Source organism: Chiloscyllium plagiosum, unplaced genomic scaffold (assembly GCF_037043375.1).
Source record: "Chiloscyllium plagiosum isolate Xiang-an unplaced genomic scaffold, Cpla_swu_hap1 HiC_scaffold_4, whole genome shotgun sequence".
Classification (NCBI taxonomy): Eukaryota; Metazoa; Chordata; class Chondrichthyes; order Orectolobiformes; family Hemiscylliidae; genus Chiloscyllium; species Chiloscyllium plagiosum.
This window is the reverse complement of record NW_028270142.1, coordinates 130,540,412-130,565,056: the sequence shown is the minus strand read 5'-3', so window position 1 is coordinate 130,565,056 and position 24,645 is coordinate 130,540,412. Positions and strand designations below refer to the sequence as shown.

Sequence of the window (24,645 nt, the reverse complement as noted above, 5' to 3'; positions counted from 1 at the left end):
ATATTCACACTTAAGGGGATCAAGGGTTATGGGGAGAAAGTGGAAGAATGGGGGTTGAGAAACTTATCTGAGAGGAGAAAGTTAGGACTGCAGATGCTGGAGATCAGAGTTGAAAAGTGTGGTGCTGGAAAAACACAGCTGGTCTGGCTGTGCCTTCCCAGCATCACACTTTTTGACAATTGGGAAACTTATCAGCCATGATTGAATGGTGGAGCAGACTTGATAGGCTGAATGGCCTAATTTCTGCTCCTATGTTAATGGTCTTATGAATGGCCCTCCATCACCTTTGCCTTTATGATATAGAAGGATACCGCTCATACTCTCAGGAATTCCTAAAGTTTGGCATTCGACCAAGTGTTCTTCAAAAAAGTGCTATGGGACATCTGTTATATACACCTAGGAGAGTATCAAGTCTTTGGTTTAATTTAACATGAGAAAAGACAGCACCTTCAACAGTCCTTTAGTACTGCATTGGTGTGGTCAAGATTTTGTGCTTAAGGATTGGGACTTGAACCCACAGTCTTCTGATTCAAAAATGAAAATACTGCTGACTGAGCCACAGGTAATACTATCATTGCTATTAGTGTTAAAAATCACACAACACCAGGTTATAGTCCAACAGGTTTAATTGGAAGCACACTAGCTTTCGGAGCGACGCTCCTTCATCAGGTGATTGTCACCTGATGAAGGAGCGTTGCTCCGAAAGCTAGTGTGCTTCCAATTAAACCTGTTGGACTATAACCTGGTGTTGTGTGATTTTTAACTTTGTACACCCCAGTCCAACACCGGCATCTCCGAATCATTGCTATTAGAAACATTTTTCTAATCATGTGGGATTTGGTCATCATTAGCTGGCTAACATTTATTGCCTGACCCTTGTTGACTTGAGAAGGTTGTGGTGGTGACCTGCCTTTTTGAACTGCTGCAGTTCATTTGCTATAGGTTGACACACAATGCCATTAGGGAGGGAATTCTAGGAATTTGACTCATTGACAGTGAAGGAAAGTGATATGTTTCTAAGTCAGGTGAGTGGCTTGGAGGGTTATGTGCAGGATGGTGTTTCCATGTATCTGCTGTCCTTGTTCTTCTACATGGAAGTGATTTGAAACATAGTATTTAACAATGCTTGGTGGACATTTGTGGATGTGGTGCTAATCAGTTGGGCTGCTTTGTCCTGTATGGGGTCAATTTTCTTGAGTTGTGTTGGAGCTGCACCCATCCAGGATAGTAGGGAAAATTCAATCACACTTCTGATTTGTACCTTGTGGATGGTTTAGGGATTTAGGAGGTGAGTTACTCACTGCAGGTTTCCTAGCATCTGACCTGCTTTTGTAGCCACAATGTTTATATAACTAGATCAATTCAATTCCTGATCAATTATAACCCCAAATATGTTGTTAGTGGGAGATTCAGTTATGGTAACTTAATTGAATGTCAAAGGGCAGTGTTAGATTGTCTGCTATTGGAGATTGTCATTACCTGGCACTTGTATGGTGTGAAGTTACTTGCCATTTCACAGCCCAATCCTCAATATTGTCTTCATGCATGCAAATACGGACTGCTTCAGTATCTGAAGAGCTGTGAATGGTGCTCTACATTATGCAATCATCAGCGAACTTCTGAGCTTATGATGGAGAGAAAGTCATTGATGAAGCAGTTGAAGATGGTTAGGCTGGGATAATACCCTGAAGAACTCCTGCAGAATTATCCTGGAGCCAAGATGACTGTCCTCCAACAATCACAACCACAACCATCTTCCTGCATGCCAAGTATGATTCCAACCAGTAGAGAGTTTCCCCCTTGATTTCCATTGACGCCAGTTTTGCTAGTAATCCTTGAGGCCACATTGGGTCAAATACAACCTTGATGTCAAACGCTGTCACTCTCACCTCACCTTTGGAATTCAGCTTTTTTGTCCATGTTTGAAACAAAGTGTAATAGGGTCAGAGCTGAGTGGCCCTTGTGGAACCCAAACCGAATGTCAGTGTGCAAATTAAAGCTCCTTGTGCAGAGTTTCACAAACTGGAAGTGCAGCTTGGCAATTCTATTTCATTTATGCAAATCATGCAGTTTTCTGGCCTCCTCAATCTTTTTGTAATAGCTACGATGAGGAGGTGCCAGTGTTGGACTGGGGTTGACAAAGTTAAAAATCACACAACACCAGTTATAGTCCAACAGGTTTATTTGGAAGTACTACCTTTCGGAGCACTGCTCCTTCATCAGGCAGCTAGTGGAGCAGGATCATAAGACACAGAATTTATAGCACAAGGTCATAGTGTCATGCAACTAATCTGATGTTAAACAAACCTAAATTGTTGTTAAGTCACATTCCTGAGATAACTGAAGGTTTTATAAAAAAGGTAACATCTCAGCTCAGACAATGCATTAAAGGTGTGAGGTTGAGTCAACCTCATAGAACCTTCAGTTATCTCGGGAATGTGACTCGAAAGAAGTTCTGAGATTTCTCAACATTTTATTCATTCTGCTTGAGAAGGCCTTTCATATTGGAGAAGCTGTATCCTAAGTGTAACCTTCAAAATGAGTGAGTGCCATTTAAACCGTCAACAAACGGTAGAGCAAATACTGTTAATAGTTCTCTTTCTCAAAGGAGCAAGCCTCATGCTTACTTGTGAAGTGGTAAGTATGCCAGCTATTAACCCAGTAATATGAGTGCCAGAATAACCTTATGTAAAGGTGTACAGAATAATTTATTAGAATTTTTGCACCGAAGTTGCATTTTAATGCATTTAATTCGCTGCAAATGTTAACTCCGGGTGTTGCACTGCCAGGATAAATCCAGACTACTGATCAGCAGAATGGGCAAAGAGTGGAACCTTTGTCATCTTTGCTTCTTTCTTATTGGATTCACTTTAAGATATAGCTATCAGGGGACTTTCAATAAACTTGCTAATTCATCAGATGAGTTGAAAACAGGACCATTTATGTGAATGATACCAGCAGCAGTAAAAATGCCTTCTCAATGATTATGAAGAAAAACAAACAAATTACAATGTCTGATTTACAACTTCAGGAGGAAGAGAATGTTGCCTCTATCTGACTCATATATGGTTGGAAATCACTGTCAAACTTGATGAAACTGAGCCAAGTTTTCTTAATTGTCTCTTTTAAACTATTGCATAATAATATATTACCTGGCTACAAAGTTCTTCATTTTTAATAGATTGTACATGTTAATAAATCAGAGAAGAAATGAGATCTGAAGTATAAATACATCAATCTTTAAAGACGTGAGTGAAGGTAGGTGAAGGAAACAAACGAACACGATGTGAATTTGATCCTGGGCGCCTCAATTTGGGGAATAGCTGTAAGAGTAGACCATTTGGTCCTTTGAGTGTATTGCATTATTCAATACAGAATCATAGAATTATGGAGGTTTACAGTATAGAAGGATGCCACTTGATCCATCGAGTCTGTACTGGTTCCCAAAACAGCTACCCAGCTAGTCCCATTCTCCAGCCCTATCTCCTTAGCCCTCTAAATACATCACTTTCAAATATATATCCAGCTTTCATTCCAAACTTCCTGTGGAATTCACCGTCCCTGTCCGAGCTAGCACATTCCAAATCCTAACAACTCTCTGAGTAAAGAAGTTTCCACTCATTCCATTCCTAGCTCTTTTGCTGAAAATCTTGCATTTACTGACATATCAACGAGTGGAAACAGAATATCCTTCTTTACTCTGTCTAAACTGTTCATAATTTTGAACACCTTAATAAAGTCACCATTTAATCTTTGCTCCAAAGATTCTCCTCCTCGATGCTGCCGATTCTCCTGCTCCTCGGACGCTGCCTGACCTGCTGTGCTTTTCCAGCAACACATTCTCAACTCTGATCTCCAGCACCTGCCGACCTCACTTTCTCCAAGGAGAAAAAGCCCAGTTTCTTTAATCGTTTCCTGTATCTAAATCTTTCCCTGCACTATCTTCAGGGCTTTAACATCCTTCCTTAAATAAGGTGCCCAGAGCTTAAGACAGAATTATCATGGCAGATTTGAGAAATAAGTAAGTAATTGTGAAACAACACAGCAGACCAGATAGCATTGGAAGAACAGGAAAGTCAACCTTTTGGGCCAGGACCCTTCATTAGGACTGGGGAGGGGGAAGGGAGCTCAGAAATAAATAGAGGGAGGGAATGGGGCTGAGGTAAGGTAGATGGGATAGCGATTGATGAATGCAGGTAGGGGATTATTGTGATTGGACAGTGGGAAGGGTGGAATGGATAGGTGGGAAGAAAGATGGACAGGTTAGGTTAGGGCAGCTCAAGGTGGGGAGGAGAGGGAGGTCTGGGCATGGGATGAGATTCGGGGTGGGGAGATTTCGAAAGTGGATGTCTATGTTGAGGCCATTAGGCTGTAAGCTCCCAAGATAGAATTTAAGGCGTTGTTCCTCCAGTTGTGTGTAGTCTCATTTTGACAGTGGAGGAAGCCCAGGATGGACATGTCGCCAAAGGAGTAGGAGAGGGAGTTGAAATGGCTGGGAACTGGAATTGGCATTGATTAGAGCATACAGAGCCCAGATGTTTCACGAACAAGTCCCTGAGTCTGCTCCTGGTCTCTCCAATGTAGAGGAGACCACGTCGGGAACAGGGGACACAATACACCAGGTTAGAAGTGCAGGTGAATCTCTGCCAGATTAGGAATGATTGTTTGGGGCCTTGGATGGAGGTAGGAGGGGAGGTGTTCCAACTCCACATTTTATCGACTCTGACTTCCAGCATCTGCAGACCTCACTATCTGTAAGTGATTTTGAATGTGGAAAAAATCTGTTTGGCCACATTTGGATTATTTCATGTCTTGAGGCTATAGTTTTAAAAGTTAATTCTTGGAATCCAAGCATCATCAGCAAGACCAGCATTTTATTGCCCAACATTAATTGCACTTGAGAACCAATGTAGTCTGTGTGGTGTAGGCATGGCCACTGTTTTTTTTCTATAATAGTTTTTGATAAGTTATTTAAGAGGGCAGTTAAGAATCAAATGCATTGCTATGTGTTTGGAGTCATATGTAGGCCAGACCAGTGCAAAAGCGGATTTTCTTCCCAGAAAAGCATCAGTGAACCAAATGAATTAAAAAGCCTTATGATCATTATTACTTAGACAGGCAATACATTTCAGGTTTATTCACTCAATTTAATTTCTTCCAGTTTCTGCAGTGGGATTGAACTCCATTCAATGCAGCGCCAGTCAGGATGTCTAGATTACTAGTCCAGTGACATTGCCACTATGCTCCTAATGCAGTAGCATTAGGTAGTTTCTCTGACAATTGAAGGTTCAAAATGTTTGTGATTTTTAGAATAAGTTTGTTATAAATGTGAGACTCTACAAGGCACTTAGTTCTTAATATCAGGTGAAATATAATCTGCTGAAATTTGGGATAGTGATCATACTGAGACAGGCTCAGATGATTTTGTTATCAGGAAGACAAAGACCGAGGTTGAAACCTATCAAAACTCCAGTACTAGTTTTTGCAGCTTGATTACAAGAGGGCAACTGGCCTTGTTGGACAAACACCCTTAGACAGACAGCGAGATTTGGAGTGGAAGACTGAAAACAGTACCAAGTGGAGAGAAAGATTGTGTGTTAACCATCATGCAAATGTCTGGTGAGAGCAAATTCTCTGATTGACATTAAAGGGACTTCTTAGAATTCCAGCAGTACTCCAGAGATTCAGCAAAGGGACTTTTAAAGTGGGTCACTTGAAGACTTGCCTTGTTGGAAGAGGAAGAAGAGTCTATTGAATAGCCTGGAAGAACTTGCATCTTTATCTACAAGGCTTTGTATCTGCTGAGAATATGGAGAAATGAACTCTGGTGGGTTTCAGTTGTGTACAGAATGCTAGGAGCTGCAAACCAAAGTCTCCAATTTGAGATCTGGGCTTTGGCAACCCATGTGGAGACAAATGTGGAGATCTTTATAAAATTCAGAAACAGCATTAGCCTTGAAGCTGACGACCACTAAGCTGCTTATTCTCACCATTCACATTTCATTCATAGAGTCATAGTCAGAGAAGATTGATTTACCTTCACAAGTTGGACAGCTATTGCAGATTGCATTAGGAACAGTGATTTTATTTTTGCAAAAAATCAGTTATCATTCTGTTCATGACTATTGGACTGAATTTGACGATTTTTGTCATACTGCTCCATTCATTTGATGGAAACATAGTGAATGGGAAAGTAATCTTTTCATGGGTTCATGTATTAGTTTTTGACTATAAGAAATTTTTTAATGATTTACAATAAAGTCTGAAAACATGAATGACATGATTATTTTGTTACTTGGTGAGAAATTCATATCCCTTCAGTCATAAAGTCATTGAGACATACAGCACAGAAAAAGGCTCTTTGGGCCCATTAAAGCTGTGCCAGTCATAATCAAGGACCTAAGTATTCTAATCCCATTTCCCTGGATTTGGTATACAGCTATGTATGCTTTGGTATCATAAGTGCACATCAAAATGTTAGACAATAGACAATAGATGCAGGAGTAGGCCATTCTGACCTTCGAGCCTGCACCACCATTCAATATGATCATGGCTGATCATCCTTAATCAGTATCCTGTTCCTGCCTTATCTCCATAACCCTTGATTCCACTATCCTTGAGAGCTCTATCCAACTCTTTCTTAAATGAATCCAGAGACTGGGCCTCCACTGTCCTCTGGGGCAGAGCATTCCACACAGCCACCACTCTCTGGGTGAAGAGGTTTTTCCTCATCTCTGTCCTAAATGGTCTACCCCGTATTTTTAAGCTGTGTCCTCTGGTTCGGCACTCACCCATCAGCGGAAATATGTTTCCTGCCTCCAGAGTGTCCAATCCTTTAATAATCTTATATGTCTCAATCAGATCCCCTCTGTCTTCTAAACTCAAGGGTGTACAAGCTCAGTCGCTCCAGTCTTTCAGCTTAAGGTAGTCCCGCCATTCCAGGAATTGACCTCGTAAACCTATGCTGCACTCCCTCAATAGCCAGAATGTCTTTCCTCAAATTTGGAAACCAGAACTGCAAACAGTACTCCAGGTGTGGTCTCACCAGTGCCCTGTACAGCTGCAGAAGAACCTTTTCGCTTCTATACTCAATCCTTCTTGTTATGAAGGCCAGATTGCTATTAGCCGCCTTCACTACCTGCTGTACCTGCATGCTTACCTGCATTGACTGGTGCACAAGAACACCCAGATCTCTTTGTACTGTCCCTTTACCTAAATTGATTCCATTTAGGTAGTAATCTGCCTTTCTGTTCTTGCCACTAAAGTGGATAACCATACATTTATCCACATTAAACTGCATCTGCCATGCATCTGACCACTCATCTAACCTGTCCAGGTCACCCTGTAATCTCCTAACTTCCTCCTCACATTTCACCCTGCCACCCAGCTTAGTATCATCAGCAAATTTGCTAATGTTATTACTAATACCATCTTCTATATCATTAACATATATTGTAAAAAGCTGCGGTCCCAGCACTGATCCCTGCGATACCCCACTGGTCACTGCCTGCCATTCCGAAATGGAGCTATTTATCACTACTCTTTGTTTCCTGTCAGCCAACCAACTTTCAATCCAAGTTAGTACTTTGCCCCCAATACCATGCACCCTAATTTTGCTCACTAACCTCCTATGTGGGACTTTATCAAAAGCTTTCTGAAAGTCCAGGTACACTACATCTACTGGATCTCCCTCGTCCATCTTCAGAGTTACATCCTCAAAAAATTCCAGAAGATTAGTCAAGCATGATTTCCCCTTCATAAATCCATACTGACTCTGACCTATCCTGTTACTACTATCCAGATGTGTCGTAATTTCATCCTTTATAACAGACTCCAGAATCTTTCCTACCACTGAGGTCAGACTAACTGGTCTATAATTTCCTGCTTTCTCTCTCCCACCTTTCTTAAAAAGTGGTACAACATTAGCCACCCTCCAATCCGCAGGAACTGATCCCGAAGCTATTGAACTCTGGAAAATAATCACCAACGCATCCACGATTTCTTGAGCCACCTTCTTCAGTACCCTGGGATGTAGACCATCAGGCCCTGGGGACTTATCAACCTTCAGACCTGACAGTCTCTCCAACACCAATTCCTGGCAAATATAAATTCCCCTAAGTGCAGGTCCTTCAGCCACTGTTACCTCAGTGATTGCTTGTGTCTTCCCCAGTGAACACAGATCTGAAGTACCAATTCAATTCTTCTGCCATTTCTTTGTTCCCGTAATATATTTCCCTGTTTCTGTCTTCAAGGGCCCAATTTTAGTCTTAACCAGTTTTTTTGCCTTTCGCATACCTAAAAAAGCTTTTACTTTCCTCCTTTATGTTTTTAGCCAGTTTACCTTCGTACCTCATTTTTTCTCTGCGTATTTCCTTCTTAGTAATCCTCTTTTTTATCCTTTGTTTTTTAAATGTTGTAGGTTTTCTGCCTCTATCTCCCTTACAAGCAGCGAGTTCCAGATTCCCATCATTCTCTGAGTGGAAACAAAATCCTCGCAACTCCTCTCCCTCTTGTTTAAAACTTTTTTAAAAGCCTTTGCATGTGAAGTCTGACCAGTGGCTGAAGGTGGGGTGGGGCAGGCAATGAAATCTTGGAAATGTGGCCCCAAAGCCACACAAAAGGTAGATTGAAGATTCACTGAAATAAAATCAGGAACAATAAGTTATGGGAGCTCCCACTCAAATTGAAACAAAGTTTCCAGTTAGAATGAGCTGCATAGACTGGACATCCAATTGTCAGTTTTGCCTTCCCGACCTGCAACTAATCAAATCCTTGCTGTTTGTACATAGAAAGAGCAAGAGAGTTGGTGTGAATTTAATGAGCCAAATTATTTTCTTTCTGTAATTATTTTTTCGATAGATTCAGAGAAGAATGCCTGTATCAGTGCATTCCAATAATGTTCACTGCTGCAATTAATGGTTTTGAAGAACCACAATTATCATAAATAACTTAAATCCACCTAATGCAGTCAACCAGCAACCATATCTAAACCCTAGGGTTAACAATGACTTTTATCTTTCCACAAATTGGCAAAATTATATTAACTTGCTTTTGAACATAGCATTTTATTTTAATATAGTGTTTAGACCACATTCTAATATGTGAACCCAGCAATAGATCAGGTCATTTTAACAGTTTACCTCGATGGATTAAGTGTTGTCATATAAGCACTAGTCTCGACTTCGCAATTTCACTTAAACCTTGTAGCAGCTTTATTCTTGCTGCTCAGAAATACATCCTTTTAGTATCTGCAACTTGCCAGTCAGAACCAGCCTTCTTGAAAGAAAATGCAAACATAGGTACATCACATTTTAACACTCAGAGCTGCCAAGTCCTATATGTGGAACATAGCAGGTTCCTGTGTAAAAGTATTGACGTGTGCTCCAGTTTATAATTGATGTATGGATATAATTTGGGATTTTATTCTTCTCTAGCATCTAATCTCCGTATTAATTTTGAGTTGTGTGAGGCTGTTAAAATTGAACAATGCACTTCTACACTGAGGTGCGATGAATAATTAATAGCTGGGACCTGCCTCCTATTGTCTGCTAAAGTGAAGAACATTCTGTAGAAGGAAATAGCTAAGTGAGGATGAGCAAGTTGCCTCACTTTCAATGTCGTCTCAGACTTCACTGACTCCCACTGTGGTTTTAATTTGAATTGTGCAAACTGCTGTAGAGAAATTCAGGCAACAGGAGAAGTAACGAATGAAGAAGTGGCATTTTGCTCTCTTAAAACTGATAGACCTAGGGAGAAACCACAGGGAGGTGGAATGTGTAATGAGGAAATGGTAGTGGGCAGGGAAAGGTAGTTGGGTTTACTGCATATGCAGCTTTAGAAGTTCATGAGCAACTGAAGGCACAGTTTTCCCTTTAGATCTCTCAGAAGGAAATTTTAATATACATGGCATTGTAAAGAAATATGAATAGAACAAAACTAGGAAATTATAGAAGGCTGGGAAAAGGGTGTGCTACAGAAGCAGGAACAGCAAAGAAGTACATGACCCTTCACATGCAAAATAAACAGAAATTCAGCACAATTATTTCAAGCCGTAAATAAACAAATAAAGTCAAGAGACTTTGATTGAAGTACCATTCATAATAAGGAAACTTTGGGTATGGAGGTTACATGGAGAAGTGGGAAGAAAAGTGTGTAGGGGCCAAGGATCTTTGTAATGAATAGTTTATGGCAATATCCTGGTAAAGGAAAACAGATTTTCAAAATAGCCAGCTCTTGCTTAAGATCTGTCTCAGGAAGCAACAGCCCTGCTTCCAGCCCAACCCTGTCTCTCCTGAGGCTTATACTAAGATGTGAATGTAAATTTAGATAGGAGATAGGGATATGTTGTAGGAAAAATGGTCAGACTTTGAATTCCTGACTCAAATATAAAAATTCTAGCCATAAATTTCCAGTTGACTGACTAAGCGGTTGAAATAATCTTTCATAACTTGCACTCAAAACTCTTCTATAATTTTGAACACATAATAGCGTCCCTCTTAAATCCTCTGGTTCCGGTGAATCAAATAGTAGCTTTCTTTCAAGTCAATCATCATAATTACCTCTTCACATCTCCAGTATCATCCTAAGTATTTCAGAAAATGTTTTGCCACGAGTTCTCAGACACAAACACTAGCTGATACCCATAAGGCTGTGCAGCACTAGTTGAGCAAATTGCTAAGCCTTCATCAAGGGATCGCTTATCTCCAACCATACTGTCTGCTCAGAAAATGAACCAAATATTTCTTGTAGATTTCCACCAGGATTTTTCTCACAAATTGCTTGCTTGCAACAGTGAGCAGGAGATTTACCCTCCCATACAAATCATGAGTAGAAGTAGACCATTCAGCCCATCAAACCTGCTCCACCATTCAATAAGATCATGGCTGATATGCTTGTTCTGAATTCCACTTTCCCGTCCATTCTTGATAATCTTAGATTCTTGTTAGTCAGGGGAAATCAATCTACCTTTACCGCAACGATATTCTGTGACCCTGCCTCCTCCAACTTCTGAGGCAGAGTTGCAAAGTCATATTTTCTATGAGAGAAAATAGTTTCCTCTGATCTCTGTCCTAAAGGGCTGAACCTGATTTTGTCCCCTAGTTCTGAAATTACCTATCCATGTACACCTTGTCAAGACCATTCAGGATCTTACACACTTCAATTAATTAACCCCTCACTCTTAAAAACAAGCCCTTTAGTATTAGGAGATCCAGTGCAATGCCATAACTATTTTGAATTGTGATTGCATGTATCATCTCATCATCAGTGTTCATGATGTTTGGATAAACCATCTATCTGTCCCTCTTCTCTTGTTTCTCCATTTGTCTTTCTCCTCCCTTCCATCCATCTATCACCTAAAACAGGACAGGTATTGAACCAATGTTGTCGGCATCACTATGTATTAGAAACCAGCATCCAGTTAATTGAGCTTATCAATTCATGATCAACATACAACAAGCAAGCACAATTCTGAAATAGAAAATGGGCATCAGATTTTACAACAAACATGCATATTAGGGCTGGAATTTCATTATAATAAACACTAAAAGCTAATTTAAGTATTATTGCAATAATCCGTTTGCTCCCTATTTATTTAGCAGTGTAAAGATTATGAAAAATCTTGCTAAGACTCACTAAACCCAATTTCTTGATCCCCCGATCCCATTAATTTTAACATAACTTAGTGATCAACGTTTAATATTTAACCTTTAACAAAGTTAAATATGATAGAGTTATTTACTGGGATAGAAAAAAATTCCTCATGATAATTGAAGTGCAACTAATAAACATTTCAGTTGCAGGTTCAGATTAATGCTTATTATAGTTATATAAACCAGTGGGAAACCTGACTGAATGAGAGATGGAGGTGGTGCAGTTACACCTTCCAATGCTGGGACATTGACATCCTTTGTTCATGGCACAATGAAAAAGACACTCTTGACATTAATATAAAACTAGCGTGCAACTTTACGGATGAAGTGCAGGTACCAGAGTCAGGTTTTAACATTTCACTGCCATGGGCATTGATGTGGAGCTTCAAAAGTCATTATGCCAAGTCTGTGCAGCTTGCACTGTACGCAGGGACAGTGACTTTCTGAGCTACATTGTATTGTGACTTCTGGACTATCCTAATAATCAAACTTTGCCTCTGCCAACTCCGGGAAAGCCAAGCAATAATATCATAGCAGGAAATAGGTAGAAGAGTGAGATTGAGAGGCATATCATTCCTGATCGAATGGCAGAGCAGATTCGATGGACTAAATGGCTTAATTCTGCTCCTATGTCTTATGGTTTAATCTTTATAAGTCAGAAATCGAAATTATAGAAGACATAAGATTTGTTGCTATGAATTTATTAGAAATTAGAGTTGTCTAATGGTGTTGGGGCAGGTATAAAAGTTGGTGGACATCACTACATTAAAGCTGACTATTGATGCATTCTGCTGTGTCTCCACCATATTTCAAAGGCTATGAAAAGGATGACATAGATGGACCGGTCTGTTGAGAGTTTCATACTTAGTCAGTGGCATCTGTTGGAATTGTTAACAGTTAGGTAATGAGACTAATGCATTTCTTTTACTGTTGAGCTAAATGGTCTCTGGTCTGGTCAGTGTATTGTAAATAACTTCAACACTGGAAATGTGAGAGGGCGGGATGAAAACATCAGTAGTGTCCTCAGTCTTCATTGTTTTCCAGTGATTCAGCTGTCACATACTGGGGCAGGATCGTATTTCTGTACTGCATTAACAAGGAAGTAAATTTGCTGAATTTTTTTATTTGCAAAAAAATATACTATATTCACAAAAATTATCTTCTGTACAAGCACAAGGTACTAAAACAGCCTTTGCAGAGGATAAATAAATGCACATTATTTGACAGTCCTCAGGATTTCCCTGCAGTTGCAAACAAAGGCATTTTCTACTCACACAGGATATTACTTATGTATATTTTGAGGCAACGGGAGGTCTAATAACTGAACAGCCCTCTTTATACTTTGGCAGAGAGACCTTAGATGGTGGTTTCTTCAGTTTGATTAATGTACTCTGAATGTATATTAATAATTTTTCTACCCTCCCTACACTTCATGAACACTATATTGGATGCAGTTGTGATGCTCTCTGTTCAAATGATCAATCTGTTTGCATTTGCTGAATATTTTCATCTGTGGTTCGCAGCCTCCTGGGTATTGGAGATTGTGCCAATCTAATAAAGGTTATAACCCAGCAATATGCAAATTAGGGGAGAAAACAGTTCCTTTAATTTACGGAAACTGACTTGCATTTTGAGTGCTACCACTTCCCTGAATAACAATTACTGCTTTATGATTTTTCAAGTTACTGATTAGACAGTTGGCTTCAGTGCAGAAATTTTGTGTTTATTAGGAATGAAGGTGCAATCTAAACTCCACATCACTGGTAACAGTAAATTAAGAGTCTACCTCCTTTCAAATTTGACCATGCAATTATCTCATACGTAGAGACATACAGGTTCAGAACCAGAAAAAGGCCCTTTGATCCATTGAGTCTACACTGATCAAAAACAATCACTGAACTAATCTAGTCCCATTGTTCAACACTTTGCCCATAGCATTATATACCTTGGCATTGCACGTACTCCTAAATACTCCTTACACATTGAGTTTCAGTGAGTTCCAGATTCCCACCATTCTCTGGATGAAAATAATTTCTTCACATCCCCACTAAACCTTCTGACCCTTACCTCAAATATATACCCCTGGTCATTCATTCCTCCATCAAAGGGGAAAGGTTTCTTCCTGTCTATTTTAATTTTATACATCTAAGTCAAGTCCCTTCTCGATCTCCTCTGTTCTAAGGTAAGAAACCCCAGTCTGTCCAATCTCTCTTCATAACTGAAACACTCTAACCCTAGCAACATCCTGGTAGATCTTCTCTGCACCTCTCTAATACTATCACATCCCTCCTATAATGTGGATTCCAGAACTGCACACAATACTCCAACTGCAGCTTAACCAATGTTTTATAAAGTTCCAGCATAATCTCCTGACTTTTAAACACTGCATCTCAGCTAATAAAATCAAGTATTCCATCTGCCTTCCTGAAGAAGGGCCTGTGCCCGAAACGTCGAATCTCCTGTTCCCTGGATGCTGCCTGACCTGCTGCGCTGTTCCAGCAATAAAGTTTCAACATCTGCCTTCTTAACCTGTTTCACTATCTTTGATGCTTCCCAGGGTCCAGCTGTTCATCATGTATTGCCTTGATGATGTACTGGTACAAACAGGTATGACAATATATTACAACAAGAAGTACTGTTCAACTATATGTTTCTATCATCTCCACATTCAGATTTTGTTTTTATTTAGTTTATTTAGCGGGCAATATTAGATGTCATGGCCCCTTATAGGAATTCTACTAAAATGGGATTAACTCAGGCTTGTCACACTTGATCTTAATCCATTTGTCCTGGACTGATTCAACTTTGTGGTATGAAAGTGACAACTATAGATGAGATGATTGCTCCGAGGAAGTCAGTTTTCTACAATCAAAGTGAACTGTGTATAGATGTGGCAATATAAAACAATTAGTTACTGACAAGAGAATAATCAATAGTGTTTGGTAGAGTGCGTCTTCTGAGTTCGCACATATATGTCTGTGTTACATGTGTGTCTGCATGTGTGTATGTGTGTAAATGTGCATGTGTGCGTTTTTGTGTTTGCATGTGACTGTATGCATATGAATCTGTGCTTGTTTGTAGATTTTGATGTCTGTGTTTATGCGTGTGCACATGTATCTGTGTGTGTATGTGTGTGTGTATACCCCTATTCCTATGTATGTGAGTCTGTATGTTTGTGTATGCATATCTATGTGTCTGTATATACGTTTGTGTGTATGTGACTGCAGCTGGGCTCAGCTTTGGAGGTGCTGCATTTTGGAAAGGCAAATCAGAGCAGTTAATGGTAAAGTTCTGGGGAGTGTTGCTGAACAAAGGGACCTTGGAATGCAGGTTCAGGATAGTGAAGAAGGCATTTGGTATTTTTGCCTTTATTGGTCAGTGCATTGAGTATAGGAGTTGGGAAGTCATGTTGGGAAGTCATGCTGTACAGGACATTGGTCAGGCCACTTTTGGAATGCTGTACGCAATTCTTGTCTGCTTCCTATAGGGAAGATGTTGCTAAACTTGACATGATTCAGAAAGGACTTACAAGGATGTTGCTTGTGTTGGAGTGTTTGAACTATAGAGAGAGACTGAAAAGGCTGGGGCTGAGGGGTGACCTTGTAGACCTTGTAGAGGCTTATTAAATCTTGAGAGGCATGGATAAGGTGAATAGTCAAGGTGTTTTCCCGAGGACAGAGGAGTCCAAAATGAGATGGCATAGGTTTACATGAGAGGGAATGGATTTAACAGGGGCCAAAGGGGAAACTTTTTCTCACACAGTGCTGCATGTATGGAATGAGCTGCCAAAGGAAGTGGAAGAGGCTGGTACAAATACAGCATTTAAAATGCATCTGGATGGTTATGTGAATGGGAAAGATTTAGAGGGATATGGGCCAAATGCTGGCAAAATGCGATGAAATTAATTTAGGATATCTGGTCGGCATGGATGAGTTGGACAGAAGGTTCTATATCCACGCTGTAACTTTCTATGACTCTTGAAAGGATTCAGAAGCAACTTACAAGGATGTTGACAGGGTTGGAAGATTTGAGCTATAGGGAAAGGCTGAATAGGCTGGGGCTATTTTCCCTGGAGCATCACAGGCTGAGGGGTGACCTGATAGAGGTTTGTAAAATCATGAGGGGCACGGATAGGGTAAATAGCCAAGGTCTTTTCTCCAGTGTAGCAGAGTCCAAGACTAAAGGACATAGATGTAAATTGAGAGGGGAAAGATTTAAAAGGGACCTAAGGGACAACTTTTTCATGCAGAGGATGGCATGTGCAGGGAGTGGCCTCGCAGAGGATGTGGTGGAAGCTGGTACAATTACAACATTTAACAGGCATCTGAATAGGTATATGAATAGTAAGGGTTTGGAGGGACATGGGCCAAATGCTGGCAAATGGGACTTGATTAGTTTTGGATATCTGGTCGGCATGAACCAGTTGGATCATAGAGTCTGTTTCCGTGCTTTAGAGTTCTATGACTCTAATATGTTTGTGGATTGACTGTGACTACTGCAGCATTTTAGAGGATGAGCTTTAGCTTTCCTGTTATTTTCTCCAGTAAAAACTTAAAAGGCTTAATTTTGTTAATGCTTAAAAACAAAATTATTGATAATAACAGACAATGCAAACACCTCATCTAGAGGAAGGCATTTCACTCATCATGTCTGCACCACCTCTTTAAACAGCTTTTCAGTTGTTCTCAATCCCCGGCTCATTCCCTTCACTTTGATTCCAATTCAACTACATTCCAGATCAGAACAGCTTGCTCCCTTTAATTTTTCTGTTCCTCATGTTGTGCCCATTGCTTTCCAACCCTTCTGTCATGAAAAATACTTTCTTCTTTGTTCTTCTATCAAAGTCCTTCTAGCTTTTTAAACAGATCAATTCAATTTTCCTCTTAACTCTTTCCACTCTTCTGAGAACAAGTCTAGTGTCTCTAAAACTTCATATCACTGAGGTCTTTCCTCCCTGGCATCATTATATTAAATCTTCTTTGCTCCTCTAAACTGAGTATTGTTGGTAATAACATTATAATTGTAATATCATTGTAATCTTCTCTAAAAACAAGATACCCAACGCACAACTCACTGAGTAATAAGAGCCCCATGTAGCTAACCATCTTGATTCTTAAATGAACCTGTTTCTTGAGGTCTCTGTTTAAGCAAGGTGGTAAGGACAAGCCAGGGAACTATAGACCAGTGAGCCTGACATCGGCAGTGGAAAAGTTGTTGGAGGGAGTGCTAAGGGACAGGATGTACATTTATTTGGAAAGGCAAGGACTGACTAAGTCAGTCAGCATGGCTTTGGGAAATCCTGTCTCACAAACTTGATTAAATTTTTTGAAGAAGTAACAAAGAGGATTGATGAGAGCAGAGCAGTGGACATGATCTATATGGACTTCAGTAAGGCGTTCGACAAGGTTCCCCATGGGAGACAGGTTTGCAAGGAATACAGGGAGAACTAGCCATTTGGATACAGAACTGGCTCAAAGGTAGAAGACAGAGGGTGGTGGTGGAATGTTGTTTTTCAGACTGGAGGCCTGTGACCAGTGGAGTGCCACAAGGATCGGTGCTGGGTCCATTACTTTTCATCATTTATGTAAATGATTTTGGTGTGAGCATGAGGTATAGTTAGAAAGTTTGCAAATGACACCATACTTGGAGGTGTAGTGGACAGCGAAGAAGGTTACCTCAGATTAAATGGGATCTTGATGGGCCAATGGGCTGAGAAGTGGCAGATAGAGTTTAATTCAGATAAATGTGAGGTGCTGCGTTTTGGGAAAGCAAATCTTAGCAGGACTTATACACTTAATGGTAAGGTCCTAGGGAGTGTTGATGAACAAAGAGAACTTGGAGTGCAGGTTCATAGCTCCTTGAAAGTGGAGTTGAAGGTAGATAGGATGGTGAAGAAGGCGTTTGGTATGCTTTCATTTATTGGTCAGAGTATTGAGTACAGGAGTTGGGAGGTCATGTTGCGGCTGTACAGGACATTGGTTAGGCCACTTTTGGAATATTACATGCAAATCTGGTCTCCTTCCTATCGGAAGGATGTTGTGAAACTTGAAAGGGTTCAGAAAAGATTTACAAGGATGTTGCCAGGGTTGGAGGATTTGAGCTATAGGGAGAGGTTGAATAGGCTGGGGCCTGTTTTTCCTGGAGCATCGGAGGCTGAGGGGTGACCTTGTACAGGTTTATAAAATCATGAGGGGCATGGATAGGATGGATAGACAAAGTCTCTTCCTTGGGGTGGGGGAGTTCAGAACTAGAGGGTATAGGTTTAGGGTAAGAGGGGAAAGATATAAAAGAGACCTAAGGGGCAACTTTTTCACACAGAGGGTGGTATGTGGATGGAATGAATTTCCAGAGGAAGTGGTGGAGGCTAGTACGATTATAACATTTGAAAGGCATTTGGATGGGTATATGAATAGAAAGGGTTTGGAGGGATATGAGCCAGGTGCTGGCAGGTGGGGCTAGATTGGTCGGCATGGATGGGTTGGACTGAAGATCCTGTTTCCGTGCTGTACATCTCTATGACTCTATGAGATGAATGCAATGAGATGTGTGTGGGAATAAAGGTACAGATACAGGTTTGATAGAGGTCTAAGTGGGTCTTTTCCAGATCTCTCCCCATGTGTATCTTGAAAATTCTGTTACTTAAATATGTTTCCATTAAATTCATAAACAGTGCCGTGTCTAACCTGAGATAAGACAGTTAGATACATCATCCTGAAGAATGAATTCTGTTCACAGATGTTGCCAAAATGTTTCTAGTCTTTTCTGGTTTGGTTCAAAATAAAAAAGCTGCTTTTTGATTTGACTGCAGCTTTGGAATACAATGCAGGTTTATCATTTATCATGGTCTTAACAAGGTATACTCTTACTTTATACCAGCTTTTTCAGTTCCCTCTCCGTGCATTCACTTTTCCACTTTTAATTTAGTTCTATAAAACAAATAAATTGGAGCTGGGAGTGGAAGGTGAATGCGGAGAGGGCTAGGCTTTGTCTTAAACTATTATGTCACGAAAAACGGGGAAATCAATACTTATAATTAAGCCAAATAATCCCAAGGCTAGAACATTAAGATTGAAACTAATGATCTATGGTTTGTCTCTAACTGAGTGACTTGGTGAACTGCAAGAGTGAACTTTGGCTGATACATAGCTATCATTTAAATCCTAAGGGTTTAGTTTGTGTTAATTTGTGTATGTATTTTGCTGACAGTGACAGTCATGGTGAATGTCAGCTGATAGTCAGCTCCTTTTGAATGAGAAATGCATTGTGGTGACAAGTTTCTTCAATTGTACCATATGAAGGAAAAGCATTTCTCTATGAAAGGCCTTTGTCTGCTATTTTAATAGACACACTGACTCATTTAAAAGAAATTGACTAGCACTTCTGTTAAAATGAAAGACAAACAAATTTCATGCAAATGTGTGAAAAGTACTCTAATACAAGAAAAGCCTAATTTCAAGCCAGTGTTCACCAAATGATTCTGGTGTAATCATTACAAGTTCATTGAACATTAATCCACAGTTGAAAAAACATGTTCAGTAATGTATTTAGTATAGTGGATTAAAATTCTCTATGTTATAGTGTACTGGTACCTTGATATGTAGTAAAAACAAATATTGGGATTAAGGTCTTCTCCATGGAAACATGGAAATCTGATCATTTTAGAAATATAGTTGCTGTCAGCAGAAAACACGAGAAGTCAAATTATGCTCAATATGTTGAAGTTTAGCATGGAAACAGAAACATCTGCCTTATGATTTGCAATATCTTACGAGAGTGGAAGAAATACCTTTTTTTAGTTATTCACAGAATGTGAGCATTACTGGCTTGGGAAAGTTGTTGCCCATCCCTAATTACCTCCAAGATGGAAATTAAGATAGGACTGTCTAGACATACTGCTGACTTGACAAATCGATGAAACAAATGGAATATGCTTTTAAAATTTGTCACTTTTGGTAATCTGTGTAGATGATATTGTATCTCCATTACTTTTTGACACTGCATAATAATGGTTTATCCTAACTAAACACCATTGGGGTTGGGCAGGGATCCAATGTCATTTCAATCTCAGCTGCACAAAAGGAGATAAGATTCGAGAGATCATGTCCTCATTGTTAACAATCTTAAGACAAATGTCAGTTCCTCTTATTGCATTACTGCATTGACAACCACTAGTTATGTGGCGTTTTTAACTGAATAAACACACTGTGAGGAGATTGGTGAACACTCTTTTTGACAGTTCAATCTATCAAGCTCATTAGAGGGGATTCCAGAAAAATTAATTCATAAGAGAACAGTAACCATCTGTTTGATGATCAAGTGTTTCTAAGGTTGAAAACAAGAACAATGTTGAAGTAGCCAGCATGTGGAAATATATCTAGAAATGAGCATCAGTATTCCTTTCTGCAGTTTTACATGGAATTGATGTGCTTCAAAATGACATTTTCTGTCTGCAATGACAGTCTAAAAATTGTCAACTTTGAAATCACAGAGATGGCACAACTACCTGCTATGGGACGATTTTCCACAGGTTTCCACTTCCTGAAGGATTTGAATTTATTATTCGTTGATATAATTGGAACCGATTTGAATTTATTATTCGTTGATATAATTGGAAAGAGCTCCTCAAGAGGCAGACAAAGACATAAATGGAAGATATCATATTTTAAGGAATTATCTTTAAAAAGGCACCTGAGATAACTTCAACTTGAATGCGTGTTTTATCCACTCCCTCAAATAATCAATGCTGACATGAAGCAGATGCTTCGCAGGGAGGAGTTTCACACTGACACTAGCTCAGAGTGTGTAATTTACAAGAGTCACTTTACTAAACTCATTAATCACGTAACAATAAACGGCACATAGAAACAATTGGAAATGGTAAGCAATGTTGAAACCTGTGCATGACAGAAGACAAGGAAGCTGTAGAAGAGAAAGGCAGCTGTAGCAAATGGATTAGTTCTATCAATTGAAAATTTAGATTGTAGTTCTTATTACCTACTTACAACCTACATTAAGAGAATATCAGTGAAAGACTGTTTAAGCACAATTAAACAAGAAGCTACAATCATTTCAAACAGCTATCAATCAAACTGTTTACCTTTATGGAAAAGTGGCACATCCAAGATTTTCTTTCCCAATTTGTCTTTTTCCAGAATCACTGCTTTGAGTTCAGTTATAATTAGGTCTGTGATCCTAATAACATCTCCTGCAGAGAAGGAGAAATTGTACAAGGATCCTGTAAGAAAACAAAATAATAAAAAAATATCTATGACTATAAAACAAATAACACTCTTTCATTTGTGTATTCATACTACATGCAATTTAATAAATTTGCTGGCCTAGTTTCATTTATTCTTTAAAGGGATGTGGGCATTGCTGCTAAGGCAAGTATTAGTCCAGCAGATTTATTTGGAAATGCTAGCTTTCAAAGTGTTGCTTCTTCTACATCCGAAGAAGCAGCACTTCGAAAGCTAGTGCTTCCAAATAAACCTATGGATTATAACCTGGTGTTTGATTTTTAACTTTGCCCACTACAGTCCAACACTGGCTCCTCCAAATCAAGGCAAGTATTTGTGTCCACGAACCGATTTCAGAGAATGGTTGCAAGTGAACCACATTGCTGTGGGTCTGGAGTTACACAGATGTCAAACTAGGTAAGAATGGCAGATTTCTTTCCGTGATTATTGTTTTTACGACAAATGTATATAATTTCATGGTCACTGTAATGGAGTGCAACTTTGCATTCCAGATTTTTAAAATGAATTTCAATTCCATCACCTGTGGAATATGAACCAGTGTCCCCTTTGGCCATGATGGCTTTGATTCTGTTTAGTTGTGGTTCATAGGCATTAGGCGCTCTCTGCTTCATTGAAAATTGTTCCCTTGTAAGGAAAATGATAGTCGGCAAGTTGTTAAGGCACCATGATAACTGAATCCTATGCTTATCTGATGGCCATGAAACATAATGTTCCATATGAATCACTGCATCACACAGTGCTACAGTATGCCATTTGGCCTATCATGACTGTGCCAGCTTGTTCAATTCATCCCTGACATTATGTTGTTTCACATCAGGTCTGCAATTTTCTCTGCAATTGACTTTGCTACATTCTTTGTGCATTACAGATCATAACAACTTGCTGTGTTAAAAAAATCCTCATCTGACTTCTTGCTGTTTTGCTAATTACCTTAAAACCTGCATTCTCTGGTTACTGACCCTTGTGTCAATAGAAACTATTTCTCTTTATATATTGCATCAGAGCCCTTTACAGAAAGGACAAATTTAGATTGCTATTTTTAAAATTCCCAGCTCATCAGAGCTGAGACAAGAGCTAACTAAGATCAGCTAACGTGGTACAAAGGGGATTGTATCAAGGACCTGTGGTTTGTGGGTTTAGGTGTAAAATCATTTCATTTTGCCTTTAACTATCAGTTATAGAATTGTAGAATTTGCAGCACACGAGGAGGCCATTCGACCCATTAAGTCTGCAATGGCTCTTGAAAGAGCTACCCAGCTAGTCTCCTTTGTAGAATCAAACCAGCTAGTCAGTGTTACGAGTTACCCATACAAGTAATAACTTCTATTCTAAAGTTATGATCTATCAGAGAGTGTCATTTTAGGAAAAACAATAATCTAATAATGAAGAATTATGGTCAAACTTGTCAATGAAAGTCCAAAATGGTCTTGATCCTGTTCCATGTACAGAGGTAGAGGAATACAAAAATAACTCAAATAGAAAGTCTAATGTCTATTTTAATGTACATCTCAATGTACAATATACACTTGTTGTGATTACTGTCATTATGGTCTTTGGAAGATGGAATTCTGATTCTTACTACCTCTGGGTTAAGAGAGGAGGTGGTTAGATATATAAAGCAAAATACAGAATGTTCTGGAGAGAGAGGTAAAAGGTATTGTTCTAGTCACTAGTTATCAAGTATTATTAGATATACTTTATGCGGAATTTTCCCATTTTTTTGTAAATTTGGGCAAGCGTATTGGATGGCAATAAACATATCACCCTCACTGACGAGATAGTTCACCTGATCACCTGGCGTTCTCAGTGTGACTGTTGAGGTTCTTTTAACAAAGTATATTTCACTACCATTTTAAAAAGTCATTTTGAATATTCAGTGGGAGTAGTCGGATCTTTAATGGTCAAGTATGGCCAAGCTGTCAGTGGCTTCATCATCTGCTGTGGATCTGTTTGTACAAAGATACCATCTTTGCTGGTGTATTTGGGGATTCCTGCACAGTTTCATTACAATAGGCCACTGTTCACGAGTCTCCAGTGCACTGTCACCTAAAGATAACTGGGTAAGTTTTACTACGATCAGAGCAGGATTCTCACTCTGATCAGAATATCTGGGCCATTCCATTATTGTCATGTCAGTCAACAGATAAATTTTGGCTAAGATACCATGGAGAAATCCTTGCTCTCCTTTGAGCAATGCTATTGAATGTTTGCATCCACCTGTCAAAGGAGCCAGTGCAATAGCCTAAAGCTTCAATATTGAGCTGATTGGCATTTTCAAATTTCTGCTGGTATCACTGAAATGGAACTTAATCATCAAAATTTCTGGTGCAATATTATCACTAACCAAGGCTAACACTTAAGTTTGAAGTGTTTGTCAATCATGAACAGTAGTCACTGAAGTTTCATTTTGATTTTTTTAATGACTTTCTTGCTTTTGACGTGTTGTTTATTGCAATCTACTTTCGTTACTACCAAATCTTGTGCTACAGCAATGCATTGTACTTCTTGGGCATGTTATTGATTTAAAATGTTCTGATAATCCAAATATACCTGTGATATTTTCGATGAAGTATCTGCTTAACAAAAATTAACAGTCCTTTGCAAAACAATTGTGTATTTATGGGTGGCACAGTGGCACAGTGGTTACCACTGCTGCCTCACAGCGCCAGAGACCTGGATTCAATTCCCGCCTCAGGCGACTGTCTGTGTGGAGTTTTCACATTCTCCCTGTGTCTGCGTGGGTTTCCTCCAGGTGCTCTGATTTCCTCCCCCAGTCCAAAAATGTGCAGATTAGGTGAATTGGCCATGCTAAATTGCCCGTAGTGTTAGGTGAAGGGGTAAATGTAGGGGAATGGGTCTGGGAGGGTTGTGCTTCAGTGGTCGGTGTGGACTTGTTGGGCCGAAGGGCCTGTTTCCACACTAAGTAATCTAATCTATTTGCACCTTGCTTAAGTGCTCACTATTTTCTATAGAAAATGTCCACGTCTTGAATTAACTCCAATGTGGCTAAAATCAAATGCTTTTTATAGTACTTGATTATACTGATCAATAACGTAGGCAGACATGCTATTATAAATAAGGAAAGGTTTTGCCAGTTGCTTACCTTGTAAGTAAGTTCCACTGATCACCTTCGCTGTCTGGTTCATGTCGTTTGGAATCAGAGACTGGATGAAGGATTGCCAGACGTGTACTTTCTGTTCACCGCATTGATTCATTTTCTTTCTTTTTTACATGAACTGAACTAGAACCCTGTTGGAACCACACAAATCTGAATACATTTAAAATGGCGAGGTGGATTTTGTTTACGATTTTTCTGAGCAAAGACAATATATTCTTTAAAAAACTGGTTCCTGGAAAAAAAAGTGTAGTTAATAATCACCTACTTGTTTGCAATCATCCACAATGCTTAGAATGTGGTTTTGGGCTGGCTCCAATAATTTGTTCAGACCATGAAACTGTGTTATCCTGGCCATATAATCCTGGCCAAGTCTTCATATTTATGAAGATCTCCTCTGTATTTAGTGATTCACATTTCCTTATGCACAAGTCATAGGGAAAACACTAGCAATAACGACTAAGCCAATTGCACACCAGTCAAATATCAATGTCTTGCCGTGCTGAAATACTTGTTTAACATGGAGCCTCATTCACCTAAAATACAAACTGCTACTATTTTGTACTATTTCTATTACATCAGTGGTGGCTCAGCTGATAGCATTCATGCCTTTCAATTACCA

The 24,645-nt window shown here is 39.5% G+C and overlaps 1 protein-coding gene across 3 annotated transcripts in view; it reads right to left on the bottom strand.

The window, feature by feature from the left end:
* Nucleotides 1–24,150, bottom strand: part of LOC122548767 (protein THEMIS3-like) — a 37,830-nt gene extending 13,680 nt beyond the window's left edge. For 2 of the 3 annotated variants that reach the window (XM_087986677.1, XM_087986675.1), the window contains exons 1-2: nt 24,012–24,150; nt 20,749–20,886 (exon numbers count right to left, since the gene is read on the bottom strand). In XM_087986677.1, coding sequence (XP_087842803.1) covers nt 20,749–20,886; nt 24,012–24,123 — 250 coding nt within the window. In that variant the 5' untranslated portion in view covers nt 24,124–24,150. The remainder of the gene's footprint in view (nt 1–20,748; nt 20,887–24,011) is intronic. The other variant, XM_087986676.1, reaches the window with a different exon arrangement.
* Nucleotides 24,151–24,645: the final 495 nt, after the last annotated feature.